Below are 26,356 nucleotides of genomic sequence, written 5' to 3'. Positions count from 1 at the left end.
TGTGTGGACAGAGGGGTGTTGGTGGGGGGGGGGAGGGTGTGTGCTGTGGTTTAGGAGGGGGGGAGGGGGGGCTATTATGTTGCTGGAAGGAGGGGGGGGCTGCATGCTCGCCCTCTGACCTCCTGCTGCTGCTGCGGAAGGAAGGAACCCGCTGGACACAGAGACACAAATCAAGGAGAGCGGAGGGCAGACCCCCGCCGGTGAGGGGCTGCTCGGACCACCACAACAATCAGAGGAAGGAGGGGAACAGGCACACTGGAGGCAACGCTCTCCGCTCAAGGACGGAGACAAGAAGGGACGGCGTGTTGGGTGGAGGTTCTTCGGCGGCCGTCTGGTAGCGTTGCTGGGCGGTTTCTTCAGCTGCTCTCCTCTCTCCATCAAGACCCCCAGAAATCACACCCTACACACACACACACACACACACACACGTGCGCACGCACACATGCAGACACACGCGCGGACACACACGCGCACACTCTCACACAGGGAAAGGGATGAGCTACATGGCCAGAGACACCAAACCTTTCTCTGAGTGCACACACCCACACACACACACACACACACACACACACACAGGGGAGCTACTTTGACGCAAACAAAAATCTGCATGCATGAGCAAACGCACCCACTCCAATGCCACTGCCAGTGACTGAATTGCACCTGACCAGTGAGAGCCACCATGGTACAATCCCAGCTTTCCTATGGTAATATTGGTGTCGCTGTACAGACAGACTGTAGAGCTATACAGACTTTATACACTGAAGAAGACGTTACTGCCTATGAATGTATGTTAATATGAGATTATATGCTGTATCAAAACAATACCGTGCACGTTTCTTTGAAAAACAATCCAAAAATCAAGCCTATCATGTATACACGTGTAAGTGATTGTTTGTTTGTGTGTGCGTGTGCGTGTGTGTGTGTGTTTATCTGTGTGTGTGTGTATGTGTGTGTGTGTGTGTATGTGTGTGTGTCTGTGATTGGGTGAGCTGTAAGTTGCCAACAAATAATAGAAAATGGGAGACAGGAGAACGAAATTAAGAGACAAAAATAAATAAATAAAGGAACAGAAACTTTGCCACAGAAAAGCTGAGAGTTGGAGAGTCCAAAACCAGAAACACACTTTGTCGATCACGGACCAATATTACAATAAAATTGCCCATTTCCTGTGTCTTTCAGCAATGTTATTAGACGACCACAGTATGTAAAACATTGGGAGTGTGCATAACTATGAGTATGGGTGAGTGTAATTCGTTTGAGGGATACATTATACACCCAAGGCGTCCCTCTCCAACCCAACACAATTTATGCAACGCATGTCATCAGGTTTACATCAATACTCGCCCGCTAGAAATCCAGCGTGAATCCACGACTAACAATGACGTCTGACGGAACGCCAGAAACACACATGGAGCTGGGCGGCTGTACATCATTTGCATGCACAATTGCTTCTCGGATTTTGACTTCCACTGAAATTCAATACGTATATAAAGCACATATAAGTTCAATGGGGAAGCAGGAATCGACACATATGATTCCTCTCCAAACCTTGAGCCACATTGGAAGCTTCCATAAGCTGAACCGTTTGGGAGTAAAGACCCCAGAATGCGCGGGCCTCAGTATGAACGTGCGCCTGCTATGTGGGTTTTCTTGGATGTGATGAGAGTTTAGGATAAAGGGGGGTGGGGGGGGGGGGAGGGGGCTAGCTGCAGATGCACAGGACCAGTGCGTACTGCAGAATGGGGATTAGGGTGGAAAATGCACACCACATGCTGCGCTTTAGCCTTTGTCTTTCTTCACGTTAGCCCCGACAACACTGCACTCAACCCCCCGGCCCTCACATCACGGCTCCTCTGCAGTTTAAGTGTAACCCTAACCAGCCGATGTCTAGTGCGGCACAGGGATCTGTCCCCAATTATACCCCTCCCCACGCAGGCCCCCTTTGATCCCTAGAGAGCCAAGTTCCAGTCCAGACGGCTGATGCCCATTTCCAGTGGTGTGGGACTGCCACGGACCACGGTCATTTGGAGGGTTGTAGGATTGACCAGCACCTGGTTTGTACACAGCAGGTGACCCAAGACTCAAAAAGGTGTAGATATTTGATCAAATCAACAGATCTACAACTAAAGTATACTAATGTACAATATGAATCCAACAGCACACTCATCAGCAATAAGTGAATTTCATGGTTTTATCCCATGTTAGTATTGGAGCGTCTACAGCCAGTACAGTACAATAGCACATCAGAGATGTCTCTGCACGTCCAAAAGTGTTTGGATGGCATCTCAATAAGGCGTGTGTGAGTGTTGAATGGCAGATTCCTTTTGAAACCGTGGATGTCAGCATTTTAAACAATAAAACACATTATAAGAAAGCGTGGACATTTTTGAATTTTGTTGGCAATAGCTCAGCTGGAACATGGTCATTTTGGTTGACACAACCACACAGTATAACACGCGACCACGCAACCAAATAAAACCTTGTTTGTATCGCTCATCATCAATAATCTTTCTATGTACGCAACCAAGAAAAAATTCGACTTTTTCCATTTAATTGACGTCAAGGAACCACCTATCCAATTTTGACGACCGCATCGATGGCAGATGTGGTTTTCATCATTCGCAAAACTGCTGCCTCCATGCGTAAAATGAGACAATAAAATAATACCTTTACAATTCCTCCCATGTTCGGGAATGCAAACCCTGACGCAGGTATGAACGACTGTGACGCCTCAACGGGGCCTTACGGCACAGGTGGGTCCGACATCACTCTGTACATGTTATCAATTATCTCCCCCTACACAGCCCTCTCTCCCAGAATGCCATGTGTTTGTGAGGGGTTAACAATGGGGGCCGCATGGGGCTATAATAATGCCACTTGCTCTCTAGAGCCTTGTGAGAAGAAGGCTGGTTTGGGATCCCTCAAGGGCCCCAGGCCCGGGCCCCCACCAGCCCTCCCAGGCCTCTCGCAAATTCCCAGATCTCCTCTGCATACTTCTCATATTAAAAGAAAACAAGTTACACAAATGAGACAGATGGTTCTTGTTTGTGATGACAGTTGCAATACCCCCCCCCCCCCCCCCCCCCCTCCCTACCATCCCTACCCCATCTTCTTCTGCTTTTTATTCTGAAACCCCTCCCTTCTCCTCCTCCTTCCTTCCCCCCTTCATGGTGTCTGGTCTGAGCCGGTTGGAGGGAGCTGACCACATTCCCTCAGAAGCCTTGCTGGTGGATCCTGCCTTCACCTGATTGCAGCTTATTGTTGACACCTAGTGCTAGACCCTCATGCCGCTGTCATCGCTCACGTTGTTATAATGATCTATATCACATCAAAGTAAGGGACCATACTGGGGATGATTTGACCTTCTTGCCAGTAGTTGACTGTTCATACTGTTTGATACAAACGTTGTGTGTCAATAGCTGCATCCAAGTTGATGTACACAGAACCTCCTGTTGTATCCTATGAGCCGTCTTTCACAAGACAAAAGCACCAGGGCCAGACATCGACCTATATTGCCTGCCAAGATGACAAATTATAATTTGATGTCATGTTTTGATGGATTTGTAAAGAATGTATTTATCAGGTGCAGTATTTATCTCATTTTAAATATTAGAAAGGTTTTATAAATCAGGATAAAATAAACAAAAAACGGCATTACCACAATAGGATTGTTGATTGCCAGAGACAAACATAGCATTTACATTTACAGTAGTGGCAGATAACCAGTTAAGTCCAAATTGAGGTTGACCTTACCGACTGAAATCACAACCTCTTCCCTTCATGGCATCCCCAATGGCCCCCAGAACACCAGAGGAGCAGTGGGAGGCCTGGGTTGACATATGGGAGGAAAAACCAAAGCGAAAGCAGCAATGTGACTGAAAACACATTGTGCTTGGCGGGGGTGGGGAACTAATGGGGCCGGCAACAGTTGTTCTTGGGGTCATTTAAAATGGATTACGATAAGATTATTTAGTATGAAGATTTAGGTGACAATCATCCATCTTACTGTCAACAAAATAGAAATGTGAAGTTTAAAGAACCGTACAATATATGATGTCACCCAGCAGAAATTCTTTTACAACTAACGGCACATTTGTGATTAGCGGCTCCAACGCTTTCAATAAAAAAGAGATCGAAAATATAAGTCGTTATTTATACGAGCGGAGGTCATAGAGTTTGGGACACAGAGAGTGAGGAGAGAGGAGAGAGGAGAGAGATAGAGAAAGGGAGAGACATACAGAGAGAGAGAGAGAGAGAGTGGAGAGGAGAGTGAGAGAGGAAGGGAGAGACAGAGAGAGAGCGGAGAGGAGGGTGAGAGAGAGAGAGAGAGAGAGAGAGAGAGAGAGAGAGAGACAGAGAGAGACAGAGAGAGAGTGGGAGAGAGAGCAGAGAGGAGAGTGAGAGAGAAAGGGAGAGACAGACAGAGAGAGAGAGAGACAGAGAGAGAGAGGGAGAGAGAGCAGAGAGGAGAGTGAGAGAGAAAGGGAGAGACAGACAGAGAGAGAGAGAGAGAGAGAGAGAGGAGAGTGAGAGAGAAAGGGAGAGAGAGACAGAGAGAGAGCAGAGAGGAGAGTGAGAGAGAAAGGGAGAGACAGACAGAGAGAGAGAGAGAGAGAGGAGAGACAGAGAGAGAGAGAGAGACAGAGAGAGAGCAGAGAGGAGAGTGTTAGGGGTGCAGATGGCGGTATAGCGTGAGTCCTAGCGATGTCGTCATGACATCTCGGAGCAGGGCCCATCAGATAGGAGAGGACATGAGGGCTTGTGGTGGTGCTGGTGATGGTGGTGGTGGGGATGAGGCTGGTGGAGGTTGTGGGGGCGTAGGTGTTGGGGTTGTCGTCGAGGTAGTAGTGGCAGTTGGGAGGGAGGGGGAGGGTAAATAGTGAAAGCCTCAACCCACCATGGCCCCCTATTTCAAGCCAGGGGGGCTTTCAAGACCTAAGGTGTGTTTGAATGCCAGCATAGTAGATAAAACCACATACCCCTCCCCCCACCCCTGAATGGAGTTTGGGGGGGAGCAAGGTAATTAAGGCGGAGGACGACCCCCTCGCTGTCTGTCATCATTAGGATTTCGAAGGGGTCGCGAAGTTGAGCGGTAAACGACTTTCTCTTACACCTGGACACAGTCGTCTCTCTCTGACACAAGCACACATATCTGAGGAGAGGATCTCAGCGGGGCCTGTTCGCGTGTGTGTACACGCCGTGGAGAGCCGCTGGAGTGTGCGTCCTACTTGTATCTATTAGCCCACAGCCACCGGCTGGGTCATAGTAATCCTGTGGGGGACACCAGTGATATGAGAGCTGTCAAACAAGACAGGCCCACCAGAAGACTCCTCTTCCCCTCTGCAGGCTCACAATAACACAAATACTAACTATCTGGAAAGTTGGAAAGGATTGCAAACCACAGAAGAAATTTGGCGGTTTTCACAGAGATATGATTTCATATATCAACAGTAACCAAACATCAGACTGCATGGGCAGCGCAACCACTGGTGAAACAAGGGTTGTAACTTTGCAATTTTTTGGTGGGCTCACGACGGCTCCAGTTGAGGCAGGTTATGTGTCACTAGACACTAAATGGGACCAATCTAAAAGCATTGTTTTTTGCCCACCCTACAACCACCCAGTGTTCACAGAGGTGTGTTCTGCACGCTTATGATTAATAGTTAAACAAAGCTCATCAACAATTCAAGTTATATTATTTGAGAGCTGGAGGGGGGTGGTTAGGGTGGGTGAGGGGAGGAAGGGGGTTTTGGGGGGGGGGGGGTAAATAGCGGGCAATAGACAGTGAGGCCGAGTGAGAATAAGATGAAGGAGGAATCCACATTCTTCATCCCATACCGCCCATACCTGAGACACCTTTACCACTTGATAAATGTAGCGTGGTGAATCATGACAGCTCCTCCACATTCTCCCTCATCTCCAAGGCAAATTGGGCTAAAGACGTGTACATTCATCTCCCCTACACAGAGACCCACACCGAGACAGCCCCTCGCTCCATCCAGCCCGGCGCTTGACGAGAACCACATTGCTTCCATCCGATGCTAGAGGGAAAGATCGCTGAAAAGGGGTTGCATATCACTGCTTAGTCAGGCGGCTTGAGTCACCATTGTGGAGGCAGTATTGAGAAATGTATTGTGACACACACACAAGCACACAAACACACACTTGCATGACAATAGGCATGCCTCTCTCGGAGCAGGGCCGGGACAGTGTGTGATTTACCACCTGGGCTTTAATAAACAGCAAATTGTGAGTCGGTATCTGTTACAGATCACCATAAAAGTAGTGGGCTCGTAAAACTGGAGTAAAGAACAGCAAGTCCTTGTGCTGCTGCACACCTCTGTGGTCTCCCACTTACTGTACACTGTGGCCCTGGAAACGGTCAGACTTGTGGAGATACAATACGTATATTTTGGGTACAACACAAGCGTTACAATTCAAGTTACTGGATAATAACAAGTTGCCATTTTACTCTGGGTTGAGTTAGAAAATGATAAGTCAATGATCTCTTGGGACTCTTGCGTGCGAGAGTAAGGCTATTGTGTTACCAAAGACACCTTCAATTTGTGTTACTATTTATATTTATTATATAACTAATACTATTCTCTAATGCGTTTTACAACCTTTGTACAGTGTAGGTCCACCTTAAGCGTGTCGGGGGTCTGAAGACTAATCTCTTCGACCACGGCGGGGTCTTTGCCTTCGAGACCCCCTGCGCGTTCACCCTACCCCGAGAGGCGCTGTGGGCCCAGCGTTGACTGGATGCTAATGTGTGTGATGTGCGTTAAGAAATATTTGACCTGACGAACACCGGTGGAATCCAACACAGGTGGTACATCTCCTGTTACATACATGTTGCCGTTATGACACGGAGGGGGGGGGGGGGGGGGGGTAGAGATTATACCACTGTGGAATGCCCCTAGTTCAACACGTGTGATAATTAATGGCCGTCAGCAACTCTTTAGTGTAAGAAGGTGTTGACAGGCAGCACTCCACAAGCGCTGGGAAACGTGTGAAAGTCGACCAGAGAGGCAGCAGGAAAGGTAGACTGTGTGTGTGTGTGTGTGTGTGTGTGTGTGTGTGTGTGTGTGTGTGTGTGTGTGTGTGTGTGTGTGTGTGCAGCAGCAGTATTTTTCTTTACCTACCTCCAGGGCAGATGATCTGGGTCACCAAGCCGGGGAGATCACCCTCATCTGCAGGCCTTTTCAGGAATTCCACAAAAACATCTGTGGAAGGCCAAGTGTGATTCTCAATCTCCCCGGCTTACGGTTCAAAACGGTATGATGTGTTACCAATGGGGCTCTAGGCAACATTTGATTTGCCCCCCCATAAGGCCAATGTGTGTGTGTGTGTGTGGGGGGGGGGGGGGGGGGATTTATGACAATTGTCAATCCTAATGACAATTGTCATAAATCCTAATGGCAATAGTTAATGCTTGATGACTTGCACACCAAATACAAACCAAAGGAGAGGACTGATGTTATTCTGACTGTGCTTGAATCAAAATGCAGTTAACATCTTTGACAGTGTTTATGCTTAATCAATGATTGCTATTGACATAATATATCCCAAACAAACATTTTCATGTCAAACTCTTTTGGGACACTTCTAGAACTCTTGGGGGCCCTCTTGCGGCAAATTAGTTCCCTTATGCACCGGGACGGCCCTGCTGGGAAGGTTCTAACGCATTGTAAAATAAATGCGTATTTAGCTTTCAACTTCCATATCCATGTTGGGTGTAATTCTTGCTAGATATAATTGAATGACAATTCAAAGATATGTTGACATTGATGTTAATACCTCAGTTGCACCGACATCATCACAATTTAGTGTGCATGGGCTGCTAGAATACTTAAACTGAATGATAAGCAGTCATGTTCTGGTAGACATCACCCCCTGCTGGATATCAAGGTAACAACTAGCTAGGTAACAACTTATCAGTTGAGGATTGGATACTGTCGACAGGTAATTGTATCGGCAAATACGACCAGATTGATACGGTACCAAGACAAATCATAATAGTTCAGACCGTGAAGGCGTGCCGTCCTTACGGGCCGTTGGGGCAGCGAACTACTTACAAAAGCATGCTGCCAAAAAAATAGTTCCTCAGTAAATCATTGCTCCAAGTCTATTTTGAATAATGTGATTGTCACATTAACGATCAATAGTTTATGTAGGCTTTCCGACTATTTTTGGTCTGTTGACATAAAATTGTGGATGATGGTGACGATTCTAGTGGACGTGTCATGCAATGTTTGGGCAGGGCAGCTCAGCGACCGCGTTCCTCCTTCGGCGTTATGGGAGGAACGGTGTTATCGCATAACCCTGCAGGCTGCAGTAAGAATTGCAATCCGCAATAAAAGCCGCCTATATGGTCGTAAAGTAGTCACATGGTCATATTCTAGAACTTTAGTTTCAACTCGAATTATTCCGCCAGTATCATTCGTCGTTTCTATATCAGATGCAGATTGGTGAGTGGTGTTGCACCTGTGATGAACCGTGACGAGCTTCTTTAAAAAAACATTGGAGAGGTTACAATTAGAAGAGAAGCCATCAAACAACTTGGCCGGACAAGTTGTTTGATGTTAAAGTTTAAAGTTGTTTATTGTAGCTCGAAATATACATATTAAGAAAACATAAATTGTGGGTGTGGTCGCCACACGCCAGTAGTTTCTGCCCACTGAAATTTAGTGTCACCGCACGCTACTGGTCAAGACATGAAAAAACAGATTTTCACAAGCTTTCAAATAATTCCTTTCAGATGTTTAAGAAAAGCAAAAGTCTGGTGGTACTTGGAGAAAGAACTGGTTTTGAAGACTATCAAATGCGTCCAGCAGCATTGAAAAGTAAAATTAAATGTTACCATGTTTTCGTATATGAAATGAAATTGCACTTTGATTATGAAATAATTTTTAATCACACGTCAGTAAGGCAAACGTTGCAAAGGCAATTAAGGTATAAGTTTAATATTTTTTTAAAGAATGCATATACAAATAACGAAGACTTCAGACAAAGCATTTGGTTTTGCACCAAAAACATCAGGTTATAATTATACCGACTTCGGCTGGACGTCAACCCAATTCTAAATCCACCAGTGGAAGAAAAAAAAAGTCATCCGAACACAAATCGTTTTTGCCAAATCAGTCTCATTGCCAATGGAGGTTTTAAAAAGACTCAACAAATCAGACTTTGCTTTGTGTAACTGGAAGGGGAGAGAGTTCAGATGAATCCCGACCCCTAAATGTAAAGGGTGTAAAGTAACCTTTATATATATATATTTATATAAAATAAAAATACAAATAAAAACAAACTGCCATACAAGAAATACACATTTCGGTAAAAACATCTGGAGCCTACATCCACATTGTGTGCCATCTTAACATTATTATTACATGAGTTAAAACCTTTCATCAGGACAGAGAGGCAGAGCCACATGCAGTACAGTACAGTCTGAATGGGTAGAGCAGTCCTACACAAGGTACAGCTCACACAAGCCCTCACCCAGGCACCACATTCTGACTTGGCACAGAATTATGGTGGAGAATTCAAATTCAAACGAGCCTTAACAAACAAATAAACAACGGTACTGGAACTATGGCTGCCCATACAAGCCGTAACAGATAGAATATTTGTTTTGTGTACTTCTCCATTTGACCCGTTCCAATTGCAACGATACAGGATTACTTTAAACCGTATACTTTGACTCTGGTCCCTGGCGCCGCTTGGAGAACATACCACTCGTCCTGCTAACACTGTTAGGAGTTCCCTGCTTTGAGAAGGGCCCGGTCCACTTCAGGCCCGGTGCAACTGGGAGCTTCAATAATAAATACCACATTCCCCACACCAACGCTACGCTCAACCTATGATGTCTGGCCACTTAACAGGTTCTGAGTGGTTCACAGCAACGTTTACAATCCTCCATGTGGGCCGCCACACGGCTGTATATCAACCAGGCCAGCCCAGAACCCAGGGTCCCATGGGGCCTGAGACTGGGCCCATTTGAAATGTGGAACGTCTCAGATTTGTGCTTGGGAGGGGTGTTGGCAAAACGACTTTAAACACTACTCCATTCGCACTCCTCTCGGCAAAGCCAGGGGTAAAAAAAAGGAGGTAATGGGGCAAGGATGTTGGCTGAACAGCAGGGTGTAAGGCTGTGCTTGGGCCAGGTAAAGGGGGCGGGGGAAGGGCTGGATTTAGGTTGACCCCCTGAAGCCTACGGATAGAGGCGGGTCACTATCGCCAGCCCCTTGAAGGGCGGCTGTGTGATTAAACAATATCCAGTCCTGGTTAAACACACACTGTTAGCCAGGTTAGCTTTGCGTTCTAACTTTTTACAATAAAGATGGCTTGTTTTATATGACATGTTGGTTGATTCTATTCATAACTTTGTGACAAATGCTGTGAACCAGCCTTAGCAGAGCAAGGGAAAGGTGTGTGTGTGTGTGTGTGTGTGTGTGTGTGTGTGTGTGTGTGTGTGTGTGTGTGTGTGTGTGTGTGTGTGTGTGTGTGTGTGTGTGTGTGTGTGTGTGTGTGTGTGTGTGTGTGTGTGTGAGAGAGGGGGCACCATTCATAGCATCACACATTTGCGTTTCTTCTTGGGCTCGGGGGGCTCCAGAGCAGCCAGTATCGCCTCATCAAACACATTTTTTAGGCCTTTCTGTGAACACAAACACACACACACACAGGCTCAATGATTGGACAACAAAGGTCAAACAAAAAAGGGTTAAAGGTGACAACAAAGGAGAATGTGGAAAGGTCAACGAAAAAGAGAAATTAAGAACAAATACATTTGGGACAGTAGACCGTAGTGGGTGTTCAGCACTACTGCAGTCTACTGGGAGTTGCTGCTGTGCGGTTTTGGTTAGCATTGCTTTAAATATTTTAAAGGGGACATATCATACCACCAGGTGTGAGTGTGATTAGCCATTACAAGCCGTTTTCAAAATGTGCAGCATTGTGACATCACAGGTGGGCGTGTCCATCTAGACGAGTGACGGATAGATGGACACGCCCACCTGTGATGTCACAACGCTGCACATTTTCAAACCTGCTTGTAATGGCTAATCACACTCACACCTGGTGGTATGATATGTCCCCTTTAAGGGATGCAAACACAAAAAACATGTGACTCCCGTGTTCAGTGTGTAGTGCAGTTGAGAAGGTTTAAAAAGCATAGGCAGGCAAACCAAGAAGGTGGAGGAATAAGGGATTGCAGGTCCTTGAATAACCGATAAGTAAATACACATAAAAAAATGTATAAATCAAAACCTGACCCAAAACACACCCCTGAGGACTCAAACACAACCTTGTGGAGCCATGAGCAATGTGACAAGCTTGTGTACTGTAGAGCGAGTCGTTTGTTTGCGTCTTCCTGTTTGGCCTAAGCCCTGTCATGTGAGGCAGAGCCAGCTGGTCTCAAACACAAGGGTGCTGTATGCAGGAAGCCCTGTCAGCCCGACGCCAACCCCCCCCCGTCTCCACGCGCAGCACAGTACACTGGGACCACACAACACAATGTTTGGACCTGTGGCCAGCGGGCTGGGAGAGAAAGAATAGAGAAGCACAGAAACCACGCAACGTGTACTTGTCCTTTATTAAATCAATTTCACAGATCAGTTCACATCATTATATTAGCTTTTATTTGAAGAATCTGTACTTTCAAAGGTTATGCTACATACTGCAGCGAATGGCACCTTAAGAGTTATACTGAGAGAGATTTAGTTAAAGAAGTCCTAAATCATATGAAATCTTGATGTGCTTTTCTTGGACAAATCACCAAGGGGTCCAGCTATGATACATTATAATAACGTTATTCAATATAGCTCAGGGAGGTGCTATTATAGGACAAACACAAGAGAGCATCTTTTCATTTTGAAGGTTACCAAAGCAAAAGTGCTGCTTACAGTATACTTGGTAGTTGACAGCCCTAAAAGGAATTATGATAAATTACTTAGCTCAAAATACAAATTAAATACATAGAAAATAGGCATAGGGGCTCTGATTAAATCTCAATAACGTGGAGCCATGTTAAACCACCAACCTCCACAGAAATAAACACAGGTCAAGACTAACTAAAGCCACACAATAACTGCATCTCAGTTGACATCCTCAACACAATATGACCACCACTTTGACACGGGCCTGATAGATGTGCACTTGGCAAAATAAAGAAATGCGTTAAATGATAACTAAGTGGATGGATGTAGAACGCAATGAACAATCTTTGAGGAAACGAAAGTATTGGACTGAAAAAACCAAAGGTCAGGATTATGACGTGTTCAAGTGAATAGAATATAGAGGCGTTTGAATAGTTCAATGTCCGTAGCCATGACGCCTGTCACCGTGAGAGTGAACCTTGGAATAAGAGGGGAATTAAGTGACAATATCGGCAAACGTGTTGTTCACCAAGATGTAAATGATATATCATTCTCTAAAGCAGTGGATATGAAGAGAAGTAAGGAGGGAGGGGGAGAAGGAGAACCCGGAGAGCAACGGTGGCGCAGGAGAAGGCTTTATAAAAAGGCAGTGGCAGGAAGAGGACAGGGGGAGTGTTAAGAGGCCACCGGGGACATTAAAATATACAGCATTTTCTCTTTTGCTGCATCTCGGGAGGCTCAAGGGCGGCTAGGATAGCCTCATCAAACACATTCTTCAGCCCTCGCTACAGCGACACAGGGGAGAGAACAAGAGCAGAGTTAGGAGGAGAGGACTGAGCGGGAGAGAACGAGAGCAGAGTTAGGAGGAGAGGACTGAGAGGGGGAGAGAATGAGAGCAGAGTTAGGAGGACAGGACAGAGGGGGAGAGAACAAGAGGAGAGATAGTACCAGAGGAGAGGACTGGAGAGGGGAGGAGAGGAGGAGACATAGGGGGAGCATAGCGGGACAAGTCTCCAGTTAGCGCCAGAGGAGAGGACTGAAGAGGGAAGGAGGAGGAAACATTGGGGAGCATAGAGTCTCTCGAGTAGAAAAACAAGTAGACACAGGGCGAGATCAGGTAATCACGATAAAGAGGAGGAGACGTGGATAATTGATTTCCCAGTGGCTTAAGTCGGGGCGTTGGCAGAGAGAAGTCTCCGGACAGGAAACAGGATGTGACATCAGCAGCTGTATCATAGCCCGGTTAAGCTCAGCCAGGGAGGAAGGTAGAGAGGGACAGGAAGGAAGTAGCTTAGCGAGGAGGGAGGAACAGCTAAGCACAATCGGGACCATTATTCTCTGCCCCTTCAGGGTGGGAACTCTAATGCTCAGCAGTTTGCCCTGTACTACCTGAGCCTGACACTAGAGCTGGACATCCTTCGGTTCTTGTGACTGAGAATTAAAGGAAGCTAGAGTGCATCAGAGATGAGTGAAGTATTTTATGGAGTTCCCCAACCCTTACATTTACATTTAGAAGGTTTTACTCACAACCATTCATGCACACATTAACACACAGACGGCGGAGTCCAACACGCAGGGCGACAGCCAGCTCGTCAGGAGTAGTCAGGGTGAGGTGTGTTGCTCAGGAACACCTCGACACTCAGCTAGGAGGAGCCGGGGATCAAACTAGCAACCTTCCGGTAACCATTTAACCCACTCTACCTCCTGAGCTACTGCCGCCCCCCGAAGACGTTTCACGCAGAGAGCAACAGCTCAACTTCAGCCGAAGATCACCGTGGTTCTATATGGACCAACACATACGGCCGATAAAAGTATTCAGCAGGGGGGCACTAGGGATGGGCATTTGAAGGCATATCAATATTCGCTTAAAAATAATTTGAGTAACCGGTTAACCGAACTACGAAAAAAAAAAAAAATGTAGCAAACTCATAATGTAGCCTGAAGTTCTTCCGTGATTTGGGCTTCACTAAACAAAGGTATTCGTTTTCAATCTATTAGTCAAATAAATAAGGAAATCAAATCCAATTTGTTCAATTTATTGAGCATTTTAGAAGGAAAAAAACACTAGAAATCAGTATGCTGAATCAAAACGAGTTTAAACGAAACCATAAACTTTGACAAGAATATGATTGAACAGTATTGTACACTTAAGGCACAAACTGAAATCAGATTTAAGTAAATTTAAGGCACAAACTGAATAGATTCAAGTAACTGAAGCACAACAGCAAAAAGTATAAATACTGGTGGGCTTGGATATCAACAGAACTTCACTTGCAGCGCACGGGCCTGCCTGGCATTACGCATGATGCGCATATAACAGAACATCAACAAAAATATATTATGTGTAAGACGGAAATACAGTATGTCTAAAACATTTCCAGTTAACATAACACATAAGGTCACCTACTACATCACTCATTCTTGTTCAAAGAAATGAGCATATCTACGTGCTCGGGGGATGGGGGGTGCGGAGGCAATTTACAATCAAGCCCGCCGTGGAAAAGACTCTCCGCTGTAACGGAGGTTGCCGGTATAGCATAGGCATTAGTATGCACGTTTAATGAACAATATGTAATTAATATAGCTAATGAATATATTTAATTAACTTTAGGCAAAAATTACAAAAAATCTGCTACAGCTAAAGTCGGATACCCACGTCATTTTGAATAATCGAATACTGGAATAACTGTGCCCATCCGTAGGGGGCACCCTGTGGCTCGCTGGGCAGAGCCCAGCCCATTAAGGCCCAGCCCCCATCGAAGCCACCAGGGTTAGATCCTGCCCGTGATCCTTTGCTTCATCCCCTCTCTCTCTCTCTCTCTCCCCCACACCTTCCTGTTTAACTTGCACAATAAAAGCACAAAACCTGCAAAAATAAATCTTAAAAAAGATTGATTCAAAGACTAAACGTGTGACAGGTTAAAATACCATTGCTGATTGTAAGTGCTTTTGAGGTACACCAGGCCAAAATATCCTAGCAAGCTAGAAGAACATCCTAGTGTGGCTTATTACAGTATTTGTCAGGGGATCCTCACTAGAATGAGATTGCTTAAACCTCAGTCTTTATTCCGCTCCACCAGAAGACGTTTGACACACAGTAAACTCAACATCAAACGAAAGCCAACCATTGGTCTGGACAGATGAAAAGACAGCCTCCCCTTTCCTCCACCTTATTGGGTCTTCTCCATGAACATTGCATTGTGTAGATGTGTTTGACCCTACGGTGTAAATTGTGGTTTACCTGTGTGAGGGCGGAGCACTCCACGTATTTAACAGCCTTCAGGTCTCGGGCCAGTTTCTCAGCCGTCTCAGGGGTGATAGGTTTCTGCTTGTTCTTGGCAAGCTTCTCTATGGTCGAGGGGTCGTCCCGCAGATCAATCTGGGTCCCCACCAGCAGGAAGGGAGTCTTTGGACAGTGGTGAGTTATCTCCGGTACCCACTAGAGACCCAACACACACACATCAATTACATTTTAGCTGTTGAGGGTTTGAATGGGACATGAACAGTTGGCCTGGATTCCTGCTGGGATCAATGTCACGTTTTGACAAAGGATTATTCAACAACTAGCAGTAAAGAAAAAACTTTTACTCTCAGCATGTAAAGTGGCCCACTACACCAACAGTGTCTCCCTACGGGCAGCCTAAATGTTTGATTCAAATGCATACTGAATGAAAAGTAGAATTCATGCCTTTTCTTTGACGTTCTCAAAGGAAGATGGGGACACGACTGAGAAGCAGACAAGGAAGACATCAGTCTGGGGATAACTCAGAGGTCGTAACCGGTCGTAATCCTCCTGACCTGAGAGAAGACACAAAATACACATTCAATTGGCACAATAAAGCCATAGGGTTTATCCTGATGCAAAGTCTGCAGCTTTTTGCATTTGGATATTTCACTGGGGACATCAGTAATGGATCATCCATCATGTTCTTTACATTTTGTACTACTTTCATATCCAATATGTTGGCCATATTGACATCAGAATATCCTGCCCTGAAATGTACTGCCATATAATCCCATGTCAACCTGTGGAGGGTTTATACTGGTTCAGAACGGGCCTATGTGTGTGTGAAGAAAAAGACTACGACAGTGAGCATGATCGATATGATGATGTGACATGATATTAACGCTATCCCAGCTCTCTCGTGGTCCTACTCCTACTTCAAAGTGTTAGCTATCTTTAAATGTCATGGGAAGCTAGTGGAACATGTAGCATTGAATCATGTCTAAATCCCCCTGCTTATATTCTGCTTACTCACATTCAGCTCTTCTGCAAAATAAATTATATTAATTAATAACTTAATACATCGAATTAATCTGATATAAATGTTTTTAGTATATGCTACACATGAACCTCCTAAGATGGCGCAATTTGATTGGTTCACTATCTCGGGTTATTGGGCAATATCCCATGATTGAGATCTCAAATTCTGGATATATTTTTCAGACGGTCGTCAGGTCACGCTAATAAAAACAAATAAACCACTAATAAAAACAAATTAATCCATAAAAAAAGTATGGTCTTGTTTATTTTTGGAGTGCTCACATGTAGTATATACCAACCCAAAAATCAACTGATTCTGAGATCATTGTATTTCATGCTTTCTCAAGTAACCCTCTCCCTAAGACTTTGTTTTGGTGGAAACTGAGAAAACGTTTGGGCGTCCCCCAAAGAATTTTCAATGGAGGAAAAAGACTGTAAAGAGATGCGAGTGTGATAAGCCATTAGATGTCGTTTCCCTGCACTGTGCCTTAGTGCGATCGCAAAAGGGAATGTTAAAAAATAGGGATGATGGACAGATGAGCCTACCAGTTGGTACAGTCTGCTGGTTAGGGCTGTCCCCTGAAAGTCGATGATTTGAATCATCAGTCGGGAAACCCGGCAGTCGACTCAGAGAATCTGAGTCGACTGACGGGTTTCTCGCCGCCTTCCTTTATTAATTTTTGTATTTTTTTAAAAGACCCAACCTATAGTGCAGACGTGTCAAGACCATATGCATGAATCAACACATTTATTGTGACTTTTTATTATTCTTCTGCAGTGGCAGTTGGTGCTGAAAATAAATTGCAAACTGCGCGTACAGATGCCACCGCAGGCTTAATATTCACCATTTGCATCATAGCTCTAATGATAATAATAAGGAGAAGCTTTATTTAGACACTCTCCATGTCACTGTGGCGATTGATTCATTGTAACTTTGTTTGCTAGACAGAATCTCACAGAGGGAAGCGGCTGTCTCCCCTTACATTATTGCTACATTTTCTCTAGGAGCGCAGTCAATGTGGCGACACAGCGCTGTGTATTCTTTCGGGCTCAATAAATGCAATCAGATCGTGAACACGGGGCTCATATAGTGGATTATCCACTAGCCTATACATGAGCCCCGTGTTCGTTATCTGACCGCATTATGGGCAGGAGCCTAATTAAAACCCGACAGGAATAAGTTGGCTACAATTCCGACAAGTTTGATTGACAGAAAACTGTTCAGGTGAGAACGTAATGAGCACAACGCGCAAGCATATATAAAAGGCCTATAGCCTACCAAAACAGAGTGTTAATAGAAAGAAAACTCATTTTTTAAACCTCCAAAAGACCTGCCCCGCACGGCCGTCGAATAGTCGAATCTCTGGACTGAAAAGGCAGATCTGATTCGACTCAGAAAATTCTGAGTCGGGGACAGCCCTACTGCTGGTAGACTGATCTATCCATCATACATCTGGCTGGACATTCACCTTTGTGATGTCCCAAAGTCACAATGGCTCATCAAACACACACACCTGGTAGAACAGGGGCTCTTTAGCATGAAGGCTGACAGTATCTTTGGGATGTTTAATGCAGTACTGTGTAAACTATTTTAATGATCACTGGATGTTCATTAACACCCAGTGATAGCATTTGAGGTTGAAGGTGTAAGGTGGAGCCCCTTCCTGCTAGTAGGCAGGAGTCATTCAGAATAAGAAAAGCAAGTGTTGTCTTCAACTACCACGGTCCGTGGCTCATCTGGTGTTACATGCTATACATTAAAGCTATGCCCTAACCAAGTCCGATTTGGACTACTGAGTGGATCTGAAACCCAATGACTTCCGCCAAACAGCACTCACGTGAAATTTAGGCGGCCAGGTAGAGTAAAGTGCACCTGGGCTAATTAAGTAAATTTAGTTAGGCAGATTGTTTTTTATTAAACCAAGTTTTTTGGGGGTTGACCACAGCCCAGAAATGTTTAGTAGTTGAAATGCACATGAACATAATGCAATATTATGAAATTGGAAATAGCTTTGAGCATGAACGTGAATAGCAGGGTTAGGGTTAGTTACAAACAACTGGACAAGCAATGGTAGATTGAGGTAGGTGAACGTTAATGAAAGGATCATACCTGCAGTGTCAAACAAGCCCAGAGTGTAGGGCTCCCCTCCAATCATTACAGTCACAGCATAGTTATCAAACACCTAGACAGAGAACATGTATTAGCATTTAAGTGCAATCATCAACTAGAGCGGTAAATCTTACTCTACAATCCTTATTATTTTTAATATTTAAACTTTTAATTCTCAAGTTTAGCCCCTAATTTCACAGTGGTACATGAACAAAGGTCTGCAGCAGTTTCATTTTGGATACTAACTTTCTGCAAGAGTGCCTATTTTAGCTATTGAACAGGGAAACCATCTTAAAAAACTAACGTCTCCTAGAAACGGATGTATTAAAGAATGCACACCCACTCCATCATATCATAATCCCCCTCTTCCGCGAACAGCCATTCACTACAATATTTTACACCAAAGTAAAACTCCAATATTATTGAATCCTCTAAATACATAGGATACTTTGGAGAAAGGGCTGATCATAAGCTTGTCTTCACTAGGCTATATAGGTCGAGTATTCCATTAGTCTGTCTTTTCACTGGCATGATGATAAAGGAATATGCAGAATATTCACATCACCGCTGAAGTAAATCCTTTTTTAACGTGCGGGAAAATCATATTTTTCATCAGCCGTGACGTGACAAAAAGCATTTTGTTTTCAGATGAGGGTCGCCCACGGTGAAAACACATTTATAAACCAATATATAAATACATATTTGAATAGTAGTTTCAGCATCCGAATAGTATACTTGTTTTTTTCTATACAATTTATAATCTACTCGTGAAAATCTTTGCAACAGCCCTATCATTAACGACGTTGGTGAAGTTGGAAGTGGTTTGTAACACAAGTCATGTCGGATGTACACACTTACCGTTGGTACGTATTCAGAGGGGAACTTGTTTGTGGTGTAAGAGATGAGCAGACATGTTTTACCGACTGCTCCGTCCCCCACTACAACACACTTGATGGTCTGCATAGCTATGTTGTACAATCCTTACTACTCATCCAAGATCTGCTGAAGAAAACAATCAAGGAAAAAATATTTTTGTGATTTGGGATTTCAGAACATTACACGCAAAAAAACGAAGCTCATCATTGTAAGCAATTAGTAAGTACAGAATAATTCAGCGTCTAGGACTGCACAGACCATTACTAGAACGCATCCTCATGTATGCTGTACATCAGACATGGTTCTGACACTAAATGTACATAGCACGAAAACATTCAATATAAATAACATGCATCCTTCTGCTGCCAAATGTTGAAATGCCATTTTAAAGAGAGTGTTCAACAAATACCCCTTCTAGAAATCTATCATAAATAGCAGAGTAAACGTAAGAATAGTCGAGTAACAGTCTGGTTGTTGTCTAATAATGACTCAAGATGATGATATCCAGATGTATCAGACAGCATGTTATATCTGTAAGATAACAACATTGCCAGCAATACAACATATAGGATTAGGTGCCCCATATTAAATATAATTCAACAAAGACAGATGTGATCAATGTTACGTTAACTCTGCATGGAAGCAGAACTAAACACAGAGATAACACGTACAGTGATAAACATTGACACTTTTGCACACAATTGCACACATGTGAAATAGGCCTACATCTAACGTTACTACTATTGGCTGTGTTTTAGTAGTTTCCATACCCCCATTTAGAAAGTAGACAGGGCAGATTAAGACTGAGTAGTAAAGTCTACATTGCTCTCTTGGTGCCAGTTTAGAATCAGGTTATAAACTCAAACTACAACATCACACCTCATAGATATAGCCCAAATTAAAAACTGGCCATAAAAGTAACCCTTAGCTGAATTACCAGGATGTTGCCCTCAACACCCTTAACAAGAATTTGCAATGCAGGAAAAAGACTGCAAAGACATGCCAGTGTGATAAGCCATTAGAACCCTAACCCCCAACCCTAAATCTGCCCTGCACTGTGCCTTAGTGACATCCCAAATGGGAATGTCCGACAAGAGGTATGACAGATAAGCGTACCAGTTGGTAAAGTCTGCTGGGTAGACTGATCTATCCATCATACATCTGTCTGGACACTCACATCTGTGATGTCCCCGAGTCACAGGGCGTGTAAAGGCTCATCACACACACACACACCTGGCAGAAGGACAGGGGCCCTTTAAGATGAAAGCTGACCGTATCTTTGGGATGTATAATGCAGTACTGTGTAAACTATTTTAACATCCAATATGGTGTGGGCCATATTGACATCAGAATATCCTGCCAAGACATGTACTTCCATATTTCCATGTCTACCTGTGGATGGACAGCAAAACGGGTTTATTCCTGGTGATGACTACGCACGACAGTGAGGATTTGATGACATCCAACTTGTCATTTAGAGGTGCATCTTGTCCGCTCATACATTAACACCGACCCCTGGCTGAGAGGCCTTAGTATTGATGGCAGAAGTGCTCACGCTACGTTTAAATTCATCCACCTCCCTACGCTTTGAACCAGTTATCCGCTGACGCCAAAGTTCACGGATAACTATTAAATCCACCATGTCGCTGACTGAAAATCGTACGACGGAAAGCGACAATAACACGCGTTCGCTGCCCGTCCTGGTGCATTTCCTCCGTCCTCGACTGGTCGTAGTTAACATTAGCAGTAGCTAGCTGATCTGATTGCTAACTGCTAAGCTAATGTTAGCGGATGCGGTTACTGAATTAGATTCAGAAATAACCCAAAACCTAATCTGTACAACAACCCGAATGTGGGAAAGCAGTGTTTAGACATACCATATCTATTAAGTCAATCCAGACAAGCAACCATGGATATAAACAAATATAAGCAGGTATTCCAATTACCGTCTCTCCGAGTGTCTCTGGGCCGGGCGGTGGCAGGTCGAGCTAGGGGCTTCCCACCCACAGGAACAGGGACGTTACGTAGTGCGTAACAAGACTGCGTAGTGCGTAACATGGTTCTGAACGCTGAATCAATTTATTTGTACTTTTTACTTATCTTTATTTACTTTATCTTGTATCACTACTGCTATCTGGCTGTTCAGGAACAAAGCTTAAGAATGTTACTAGTGTACTAGTGATTGTGGTTATATTAAAAATACAATAAAAGCCACCTTAATATTTTAAAGCATGATCCATTGTGACATTTGCGTTTTTAACAAATCAAGGTGAATGGCAAAGTCGTGCGCTGGTTTAAGTACCCCACAACATGTTTGTGTATGATGTATAAAGCACAGAATACAAGGCTTAATAGGTTTTCCATTAAAACATTTGACTGTTGCCTCAAGCCTCTAGGCTCTCTGGTTTGGATTTTGACCTACTAAAGACAATGTGGCAGCCGTGTCTGCCACAGGTGGGCGATAGAAACAAGAAAAAGGTAATATTTATGCTGAAAACCATTGAAATACTGAAGCCAACTCAAAAGTCATAAAGAAAAACTTTATTTTCAGACAAGCCATATGGCTTTGAAACAAACCATCACACTAATAATGTCACATGATAATCATGGGTTCAAAAACAAACAGGGAAAAAAGGTAATTGTAGAAAAAAATGCTTGTGAACATGTGTCAATTGTGGAAGTTGTCCATCAGGTTGTGACCACACTTTGAAGTAAGGTGATGTTGTCCCCTTTCAACATGACCCTGCCTATAAAAACACAATGAAAAGACAAAGAACACAAAAGTTTGAACAGATTTAAAGAAGCAGATACAATTTCATTTGTATTCATTCAGATCATCCCTTATTTGAAATTTATTTTATTTAAGTTTCCATCGCTTGAAGTACCAACTATAATGAAATAATGACTTTACAGTTATCAAATTACCAATAACCACACAAATACTGGATATTCTTGCAAATAATCAGTTGAGTGTAGAGCAAGGTTAATAAATAAACATTTAACAAAAGGCCAAACAGACATTAAATTTGTATGTGCCCATTTATAATACGCTGGAAATCCTGAGTTATCGCGAGGGCACAATTTGAATTTGCTCAGCGAGTCACTATACTCACTCCGATTCCCTTAGCCCAGAACATTAAAAAAATCACATCTGTGATTCTGATATAGGCGGGCCGAAAGTGTTGCTGTTTTACCGACCGGATACGGCAAGAGTCAAATCTAATGGTTAGCTCCGCTGGTCTGGATACGTTACCCATTATATTCTTAAGATTGTTCGTAGTGTTTTCCAATTGCGTGCAGTGATATTTTCATATGCATGCTTGGTACCACCCATCAAGTTGGGCCATTTTCATTACTCGCTGCCAGACCCTACAGCTTTCTAGATGTGGGTCTGGATTTCCAGGCTACATTTGTTACAACTTCAATAACAATCTTTATGAACGTCAAGGTAAATTTAGCCTGCAGGCAACTCGTCAATTTCACATCCTGGACCATGATTTACAAGCGCCAGCAAGAAGACCAGCTGATAATGAGTTGGGATTGCAAGTTTGGTTGATTGGTATCTGTCAGGGGACTTTCACTCACAATTTAGCTAGACTTAAACTAGTTTCTGTATGCAAAATTGGTGACATGAAATCTAAACTATATCCCTAGCAGCTTTGGCCTCGTTTCCGCCGAGCGGTGCGGTACCGCTCACTTATATTGGTGTTTCCACCGCATAAAGTTGGGCAGGGTCCAAAACTAAGCGTGTTAAGCTACTCCTATTTGGGTACTCTCGTCCATTGGGGTACCAAGAGGCCCGAAAGGGTGACGAAAAGTCGGAGCTACACAAGTCGACCGTTGATTGGTCTGCAGTATCGTCACTTCAGTGCGACAGGGGGTTAAAAACAAACAGTACCCGCAAGGTATTTCTGGATAATGGCGAAAGCTTTGTATGTTGAAGAAAATGTCATGCAAAAGTTTGCCTTCCTGCTTGGACGTCCAACATCGTTGCTCTTTGTTTAATGTGTGGTGTTCTTTTTCATTTAATTTGTTAGCAGGCTAGACTGTCGCGCAGTTATAATGTCAAGATGCTTAAATAGCTGCCGCAGCCATCGCATCAGCATCTGGCTTAAACCTGCCCAACCACAAGGGCTCCGTCGGCAGCGGAATGGCGAGCCAGATTTTGCGTAACCGAGCTGTCCCGCTCCGAGCTTCACTGTACCGCTCGGTGTAAACGAGGCATTACAGTACCACCTCAGTGCCCAGCGGTACCGAAGAGTGTCGTTCAATTGTAGCCCAAGTGATTTTTGAATTGCACTTCATGAATTAAAACAAACTTCCGGCAATTGCCATTTTAACAGGACAAATACACAAAAATCGATGTTACAATGAGGTTTCCACTAAGATTATAACACACGCACACCTTTTCTTTGAGGACCTGTCAAATCAAGCATTGCATCACATGTGATTTTTGGATTTGTCCACGACACCTGGGCCCGTCACTGTTGTGCATTGCTATCAAACGATTCAACATGATTGATTTAGTTTATAAAAAACTAAATCAAAGTTACCAAAGTTTTTTAGTTTATAAAAAACTAAATCAAAGCTGCCTTTGCCATCAAAAACCCTTAAATAATAGATGCTACTAATTGGTTGATTTCAATTTCCCTTAATTTCTGTGTGCACAATGTCACTTCAGCTACTCCACCATGGATAATACATCACTTGGCTGTACCAGAGATTCTACAGAATGTAAAAAGGAGCCCAATTATTTTTTATGAAAATGTGTCATTTAGATTACTCACTCTTTATTAGTGGTGTCAGCCTTGCATTTTGGTACCAACTTAAAATTTATAGCACAAATGTCAACTCATTGGGTTTCCATGTCTAGAAAATACAATAGCCTGATGGTTCACATGAAGGCAGTTATCTGGAAGGGAATCCACACTGACTCGTAATTTGTAAAAACAAATTAGATCCACAATCCTCTTACCAAGGGGCTTTCTGTTCTTTGTCTTCATGTGGACTTCCTCAGCGTCATCGAGAACCAGGTTCATGTACTCATCAAAGCCCTGTCATTTTTGAAAGGTTGAGAAAATAAGAGTCCAGGTCAGTGACCGTCTTAAGACTGGAGACAGTTTAAAGAGTGCAGTTCCAAGAAATTTGCTTCCACGAAAAAGCTTTAATGGTCAGTATTTAATGAACATTCTGAGTTAAGGATAATATATACATCGCTCAACATATTGTTTAGGGCTATATATATATTTACAAATAAACAGCACTTCTCAATCTTTGGCATAGGGTCTGGTTGACGTTCTATGGGAAAGCCGGTTGAAGCTCTGCTGTAACCGCTTGGACTCAGACCTCGAGTGGATCTGAAACGACTTTCTCCGAACAGCACCAATGTGATATTTATGCTAGGCGGTAGAGTAGTGTGCCCTGTGGCTTAGTAGGCTAATTTAACATATTTTAATTTATACAAATCAATTGGTCATAGAGTGTTGAATTTCAGTCGACCAAGAGTTGCTTTTGTTGACATCCGCGCTTGACTCCCCACCAACCGCAGCTATCATCAAAAGCATACATCAAGACATGGGTGGCTCACACTACTAATACATTGCAAAAATTGTGTCTTCAAAGACTAAGATATTTATTTGTAATTATGCATTTCAGAGATTTGGATTAGGCGGGCTAGTCACTCTACCGCTTTAATGGTGTTTAAATGGAAGCATTTCCCGATACTTCAGTTTCAGAGCTTGATAGCCAGTGATTTAGAAAAGGCACACCATTTATACGAAGCATAAATATAATGGAAAACTATAATTGACTTACAATAATGCAGCCTTCTATCCGCATGTTCACTTGTTCATACAGCCACACCTGGATCCGTGAACGCTGTAGTATAATTAGCACACCAGTTAATGTCATGGACCATGTGGACAAACTACAGAATACCTTGAGTGGAGATTACACCATACTTACATTTTGTAGATATCTGAAGATGAGATTCTGGTGGAGGGAGTCAAGGAATAAACACTACGTGGAAAACAGGGCTTTACATCATTCGGTAACGTGAGACTTCAAAGCCAAAGGTTGGGTAGTACATAGCTCAATTAGGAATAACAACATATCCTAAGGCATTTACATAGACGATCAAAAAAACACCATTAGTATTTTTTATTTTTAATAGTTATACAGTGAGTTACCGCATGATGAACGTTTGCTGCCTCATAATCATGGATCCATTCCAAACAGAATAATGCTGCCCACATGATTCTTAGAGCTGTGTTCACCCCATGGAGCCATCTTTACCCCGGCCATTACCGCAACAATCATGTCAAACATAATACAAATTAGTCATTAATCGCTATATTTAACGCGTAGCTACACAATATAGCATTTTCTTCCTCAAGCAAGTGGAAAAATAAATGTACAATGTTAGCTAACATTAGCTTAGCATTAGCTTAGCCTCTTCTATTCAAACCCGCATGCGCCTTTTTTTGGTTAATAAACAAAAGGATACGATCGGCTGTACCATAACCTTCTGCACCTTCTGTCCTTGTCCTCTGTACGCCATCCTGCCCACCGAGGTTTAGAGAAGTATAAATACAGATAAACTCTTTCCGACGGCAGTGTTCCTCGGCGTAACGCAGTCCTCACGTTGAATGTTCCTTCAATGGCGGGCCGGGCAGACTTCCGCCTACACTGATACAGGTTAAAGCGGACGGACTCATTGGTCCACACAGCGCCCCTAGAGGTGAGAGATCATTTCAATCAGACGCAGATTCCTTTTAGTCAAACCCTACTTTTGCTGTCTTTTACTGACCTTAACAAGTCCTGAATTGGAGTAGGAAAGGACTTGCATGTATATTTTGCAGCACCCAAAGAAAGCTATGCCAACCCTACAGAGAGTGAAACAAAGCTTAGAGGATATTTCAATAGATAATAGACAGATAACAACTTCATAAATCCTCCAAAGGGGAAATTCCTTTGCTACAGCCCAGGAGCAGTGGAAACACAGGACAAAATACAATACAATAAAAAAAACAAAGATACAAAACAACAAAAATAGACGCTAACAGCGTTACTAGCGTCATGCTAGAAAGATGCAAAGTGGAAATAATAGTGTAGAAAGTAATAGAAAGCTAAGAGCTGCATGAGCTACTGTAACAAGCTGCCTCAACGATGGTACCAACTAACACAGAATCCTTTTGGTAAATCCCTACTTTGGTTGTCTTTTACTGACCT

General features: G+C 43.6%; 2 protein-coding genes across 4 annotated transcripts; both read right to left on the bottom strand.

Moving 5' to 3' along the window:
* Positions 1-10,430: 10,430 nt before the first annotated feature.
* On the bottom strand, positions 10,431-21,126 carry cdc42 (cell division cycle 42). 3 transcript variants are annotated; one of them, XM_079740766.1, is made up of 7 exons: positions 21,073-21,125; positions 19,109-19,249; positions 18,251-18,323; positions 15,565-15,674; positions 15,118-15,315; positions 10,552-10,657; positions 10,431-10,505 (listed from the first exon to the last, which is right to left on the bottom strand). In XM_079740766.1, exons 2-6 carry the CDS (start codon positions 19,211-19,213, stop codon positions 10,568-10,570), a joined length of 576 nt encoding a protein of 191 aa, XP_079596892.1. In that variant the 5' UTR covers positions 19,214-19,249; positions 21,073-21,125; the 3' UTR covers positions 10,431-10,505; positions 10,552-10,567. The 3 variants fall into 3 exon arrangements, with proteins under 3 accessions (XP_079596892.1, XP_079596891.1, XP_079596890.1); XM_079740765.1 differs by having other exon boundaries at positions 10,431-10,657; positions 19,109-19,252; positions 21,073-21,126; XM_079740764.1 differs by having other exon boundaries at positions 10,431-10,657.
* Positions 21,127-21,652: 526 nt separating this feature from the next.
* snrpe (small nuclear ribonucleoprotein polypeptide E) lies at positions 21,653-25,794 on the bottom strand. The gene is made up of 5 exons (XM_079742045.1): positions 25,632-25,794; positions 25,091-25,117; positions 24,941-25,003; positions 24,102-24,180; positions 21,653-21,873 (listed from the first exon to the last, which is right to left on the bottom strand). Exons 1-5 carry the CDS (start codon positions 25,683-25,685, stop codon positions 21,815-21,817), a joined length of 282 nt encoding a protein of 93 aa, XP_079598171.1. The 5' UTR covers positions 25,686-25,794; the 3' UTR covers positions 21,653-21,814.
* Between the last annotated feature and the right edge of the window lie 562 nt (positions 25,795-26,356).

This window comes from Pollachius pollachius, assembly GCF_949987615.1.
Source record: "Pollachius pollachius genome assembly, chromosome: 8".
Lineage (NCBI taxonomy): Eukaryota > Metazoa > Chordata > Actinopteri > Gadiformes > Gadidae > Pollachius > Pollachius pollachius.
The sequence above is the reverse complement of the archived record's forward strand: the minus strand, read 5'-3'. Positions and strand labels throughout refer to the sequence as shown.